The sequence below is a fragment of the Triticum urartu genome, chromosome 2A (genome assembly GCF_056163025.1).
Source record: "Triticum urartu cultivar PI428250 chromosome 2A, HENAU_Tu73, whole genome shotgun sequence".
Classification (NCBI taxonomy): Eukaryota; Viridiplantae; Streptophyta; class Magnoliopsida; order Poales; family Poaceae; genus Triticum; species Triticum urartu.
In genome coordinates this window covers 615,737,326-615,742,618 of record NC_141874.1, presented here as the reverse complement: position 1 = coordinate 615,742,618, position 5,293 = coordinate 615,737,326, and the positions used below count along the sequence as shown (strand labels likewise).

The following is a 5,293-nucleotide window of genomic DNA, read 5'->3' as shown; positions in this document are numbered from 1 at the left end:
CCGTCGGCGCCGGTACCCCCGAGGCCAAGGAGGCCGCGCCAACCAAGAAGAAGCAGTTGTTCACCCAATACAAGGAAGAAACCAAGCAGGTGTCGGTCGACGAGGACGACCACTCGGGAGCCACCTTCACCATAGGCACCAGCCTCAACCCCAACCAGGAGGAAGCATTGGTGAAGTTCTTGCGCGCGAACAAGGAAATATTCGCATGGGAGCCCAATCAGCTGGTGGGGGTCCCGAGAGAGGTGATTCAGCACCACTTGAGGGTATGCCCCAATGTGTGCCCCGTGAAGCAGCGAGCGAGCCGGCAGTCCATGAAGAAGCATACCTTCATCGTCCAAGAGACCCGCAAGCTGGAGGCGGCAGGTGCCATTCGTGATGTTAGGTACCCCGAATGGCTGGCGAACCCAGTCGTGGTGCCGAAGAAAGGCGGGAAGGAGCGAATGTGCATGGACTTCACCAACCTCAACAAGGCGTGCCCACAAGATCCGTTCCCTCTCCCGCGCATTGACCAGATCATCGACTCCACCGCCGAGTGCGACCTACGGTGCTTCCTGGATGCGTTCTCAGGGTATCACCAAATCAAGATGGTTGTGGAAGATGTAGAGAAGACAGCCTTCCTGACCCCGTGTGGGGTATACTGTTACACCTGCATGCCCTTTGGGCTGTGCAACGTGGGCGCGACCTTTCAGTGGCTGATGCACATCACTTTAGGGCGGCAGCTCAGGAGAAACGCGGAGGCCTACATCGACGACATTGTGGTGAAGTCTTGGGAGGCGAGAACATTGATCCAAGACCTGGAGGAGACCTTCGAGAGCCTGCGCCAAGTGAACTTGCAGCTTAACCCGGAAAAGTGCATGTTTGGCGTCCCTTTCGGCAAGCTGCTAGGATTCCTCGTATCACACAGAGGGATCGGGGCAAACCCGGAGAAGATCAAGGCCATCGAGGGAATGAGCCCGCCGTAGACCCTCAAGGAAATGCAGAAGCTGGCTGGTCAAGTGACTGCATTGGGGCGCTTCATCTCCAAGCTGGGAGAGCGCGCCTTACCCTTCTTCAAGCTGATGAAGAAGAAGGGCCCGTTCGAGTGGACTCCGGAGGCCGACCGAGCCATCCAAGACCTCAAGAGATATCTGACCAGCCCGCCGGTGCTGGTGGCGCCACAACCTCTCGAGCCTCTAGTACTCTATCTTGCCGCCACCCCATACTCCGCCAGCGCTACGCTGGTGGCGGTTCGGGAAGAGCACCAGGCCAAGAGAGCGCCATGCCCGGCCACGTCGCCAGCCAAGATGACGCAAGATCAGGAACGCGCGGCAAGAGCCGTGGCGGCAGCAACAGAAGACTAAGCTCGGCAAGATGATGCCGCAGAGATTCCCGCAAGCGACCAGGCGCCAGGGGTCACGTCACCTCAGGAGGCACCCAGCACGCACAAGACACGAGCCTCACCAACACGTCAGTCCTCGTCGAGCACCCGGTGTACTTTGTCAGCACGGTGCTACGGGGCGCGAGAGCCCGATATCCCATGCCTCAGAAGCTCCTGCTCGCGCTCCTGATGGCCTCACGCAAGTTGCGGCACTACTTCCAGGGCCACCCCATCAAAGTCGTCTTGGCCTATCCGTTGGAGAGGGTGCTTTGGAGCCCCAACTCTGCCGGAAGGGTCGCTGAGTGGAACATCGAGCTGCAGGCGTTCCAGTTGGAGTTCAGCACCACTAGGGTCATCAAGGGAGCCGCGCTCGCGGATTTTGTGGCAGAATGGACGGATGCCCCAGCACTGGAAGTGGGCGAGGACCGGTCTACCTCGCCAGGAAGTGAGGCGCCCAACGGATGGGTCATGTACTTTGACGGTGCCTTCGTGCATCAGGGCGCGGGGGCTGGAGCAGTACTCATCTCGCCCATCCAGGACAAGCTCGACTACGCTGTGTAGCTATGCTTTCAGCAAGGCGAGAAGGTCTCCAACAACATCGCAGAATAAGGGCTCATAGCTGGATTGAAGGCCGCGGCAGCTCTAGGAGAAAAGCGCCTCACCGTTAGGGGCGACTCACAGCTCCTCGTCAACTTCTCCAACAAAGTGTACGAACCAAAGGACGAGCACATGGAGGCGTACCTCGGAGAAGTGTGTAAGATAGAAAAACAGTTCCTAGGCCTGGAGGTGTAGCATGTGTCCCGCGGCACCAACAAGGAAGCCGACGACATCGCCAGGAGGGCATCCAAGCGGCAGCCCCAAGAGCCCGGCATCTTCAAGGAGCGGCTCTTCAAGCCGTCAGCGACGCCGCCACTTTCAAGCATGGCGTAGCCTCAGGAAGAACTCCCACAACTGCCAGCCACGGGAGCCCTAGCATGTGGCCCAACCTCAAGAGCCCACTTGCTCTTGGCACTCGAGCCTCAGGAGGGATGTTGGACCAAGGAATTCAAGGAATATCTAATGCAAGGGGCGCTATCAGAGAAGGAAGAGGATGCAGAGCGCGTGGCCCATCAAGCCACGACGTACTGCATCAGGGACGGTGAGTTGTACAGGAAGCGACCGAATGATGTTTCGCTGCGTTGCATTTCCAGGGACCAGGGGAAGGAGTTCTTGATGGACATACACGGCGGCAACTGCGGACACCACTCGTCGTCACGGACCCTCGTCGGCAAGGTGTTCTGCAGTGGGTTCTATTGGCCCATGGTGCTCAACGACGCAGCCGAGCTGGTGAAGTCCTACGAAGCTTGCCAGTTCCACGCCAAGAAGATCCATCGGCCAGCTCAGGGCCTCCAGACTATACCGCTCACATGGACGTTCGCGGTCTGGGGGGCTGGATATCTTGGGCCCATTCCCTCGAGCGCGAGGGGGCTACCGCTACCTCTACATCGCCATCGACAAGTTCACCAAGTGGGCGGAAGTGGAAGCCATCCGCACCATCCCAGCTGGTTCCGCAGTCAAGTTCATCAAGGGCCTCGCGAGCCGTTTCGGGGTCCCCAACCGCATCATCACCGACAACGGCTCGCAGTTCACCAGTAACCTCTTCAAAACATATTGTGCTAACCTTGGAATGCAGATCTGCTATGCTTCAGTGGCGCACCTGATAACCCACAAGTATAGGGGATCGCAACAGTTTTTGAGGGTAGAGTATTCAACCCAAATTTATTGATTCGACACAAGGGGAGCCAAAGAATATTCTCAAGTATTACCAGCTGAGTTGCCAATTCAACCACACCTGGAAACTGAATATCTGCAACAAAGTATTTAGTACCAAAGTAATATGATAGTAGTGGTAATGGTAGCAAAAGGTAATGATAGCAAAAGTGATGTTTTTGGTATTTTGTAGTGATGATAGCAATAGCAACGGAAAAGTAAATAAGGGAAGAACAATATATGGAAAGCTCATAGGCAATGGATCAATGATGGAAAATTATGCCGGATGTGGTTCATCATGTAATAGTCATAACCTAGGGTGACACATAACTAGCTCCAATTCATCAATGTAATGTAGGCATGTATTCCGAATATAGTCATACGTGCTTATGGAGAAGAATTTGCATGACATCTTTTGTCCTACCCTCCCGTGGCAGCGGGGTCCTAGCAGAAACTAAGGGATATTAAGGCCTCCTTTTAATAGAGTACCGGACCAAAGCATTAACACATAGTGAATACATGAACTCCTCAAACTACGGTCATCACCGGTAAGTATCCCGATTATTGTCACTTCAGGGTTCACGAATCATAACACATAATAGGTGACTATAGACTAGCAAGATAGGATCAAGAACTCTCATATATTGATGAAAACATAATAGGTTCAGATCTCAAATCATGGCACTCGGGTCCTAGTGACAAGCATTAAGCATAGCAAAGTCATAGCAACATCAATCTCAAAACATAGTGGATACTAGGGATCAAACCCTAACAAAACTAACTCGATTACATGATAAATCTCATCCAACCCATCACGGTCCAGCAAGCCTACGATGGAATTACTCACGCACGGCGGTGAGCATCATGAAATTGGTGATGGAGGAAGGTTGATGATGACGATGGCGACGGATTCCCCTCTCCGGAGCCCCGAACGGACTCCAGATCAGCCCTCTCGAGAGGTTTTAGGGCTTGGCAGCGGCTCCTTATCGTAAAACGTGATGAATCCTTCTTCTTTATTTTTTTCTCCCCGAAAGCAAATATATAGAGTTGGAGTCGAGGTCGGAGGAGCTCCAGGGGGGCCCACGAGGTAGGGGGTGCGCCCTAGGGGGCAGGCGTGCCCCCCACCCTCGTGGCTAGGGTGTGGGCCCCTAGTATTCATCTTTTGCAAGGATTTTTTATTATTTCCGAAAATATGTTCTGTGAAGTTTCAGGTCATTCCGAGAACTTTTGTTTCTGCACATAAATAACACCATGGTAATTCTGCTGAAAACAGCGTCAGTCCGGGTTAGTTCCATTCAAATCATGCAAGTTAGAGTCCAAAACAAGGGCAAAAGTGTTTGGAAAAGTATATACGATGGATACGTATCAACTCCCCCAAGCTTAAACCTCTGCTTGTCCTCAAGCAATTCAGTTGATAAACTAAAAGTGATAAAGAAAAACTTTTACAAACTATGTTTGCTCTTGTTGTTGTAAATATGTAAAGCCAGCATTCAAGTTTTCAGCAAAGATTATGAACTAACCATATTCACAATAACGCATAGGTCTCATGTTTACTCATATCAATGGCATAATCAACTAGCAAGCAATAATAATAAATCTCGGATGACAACACTTTTTCAAAACAATCATAATATGTATAATAAGATGGTATCTCGCTAGCCGTTTCTGAGCCGCAAAACATAAATGCAGAGCACCTTTAAAGATCAAGGACTGACTAGACATTGTAATTCATGGTAAAGGAGATCCAGTCAAGTCATACTCAATATGAACTAACAGTAATGAATGCAACTGACAGCAGTGCTCTCGAACTGGTGCTTTTTAATAAGAGGATGATGACTCAACATAAAAGTAAATAGATAGGCCCTTCGCAGAGGGAAGCAGAGATTTGTAGAGGTGCCAGAGCTCGGTTTTGAAATAGAGATGAATAATATTTTGAGCGGTATACTTTCATTGTCAACATAACAACCAAGAGATGGCGATATCTTCCATGCTACACACATTATAGGCGGTTCCCAAACAGAATGGTAAAGTTTATACTCCCCCTCCACCAACAAGCATCAATCCATGGCTTGCTCGAAACAACGAGTGCCTCCAACTAACAAGAGTCCCAGGGGAGTTTTGTTTGCAATTATTTTGATTTAGTTTGCATAAAGCATGGGACTGGGCATCCCGGTGACCAGCCATTTT

The 5,293-nt window shown here is 51.3% G+C and overlaps 1 protein-coding gene across 1 annotated transcript; it reads left to right on the top strand.

Moving 5' to 3' along the window:
* Positions 1-2,416: 2,416 nt before the first annotated feature.
* Positions 2,417-3,057, top strand: LOC147986236 (uncharacterized). Its single transcript, XM_087541930.1, has 2 exons — positions 2,417-2,769; positions 3,030-3,057. The coding sequence occupies exons 1-2, from the start codon at positions 2,417-2,419 to the stop codon at positions 3,055-3,057; spliced, it is 381 nt and encodes a 126-aa protein (XP_087398056.1).
* The last annotated feature ends 2,236 nt before the right edge of the window (positions 3,058-5,293 follow it).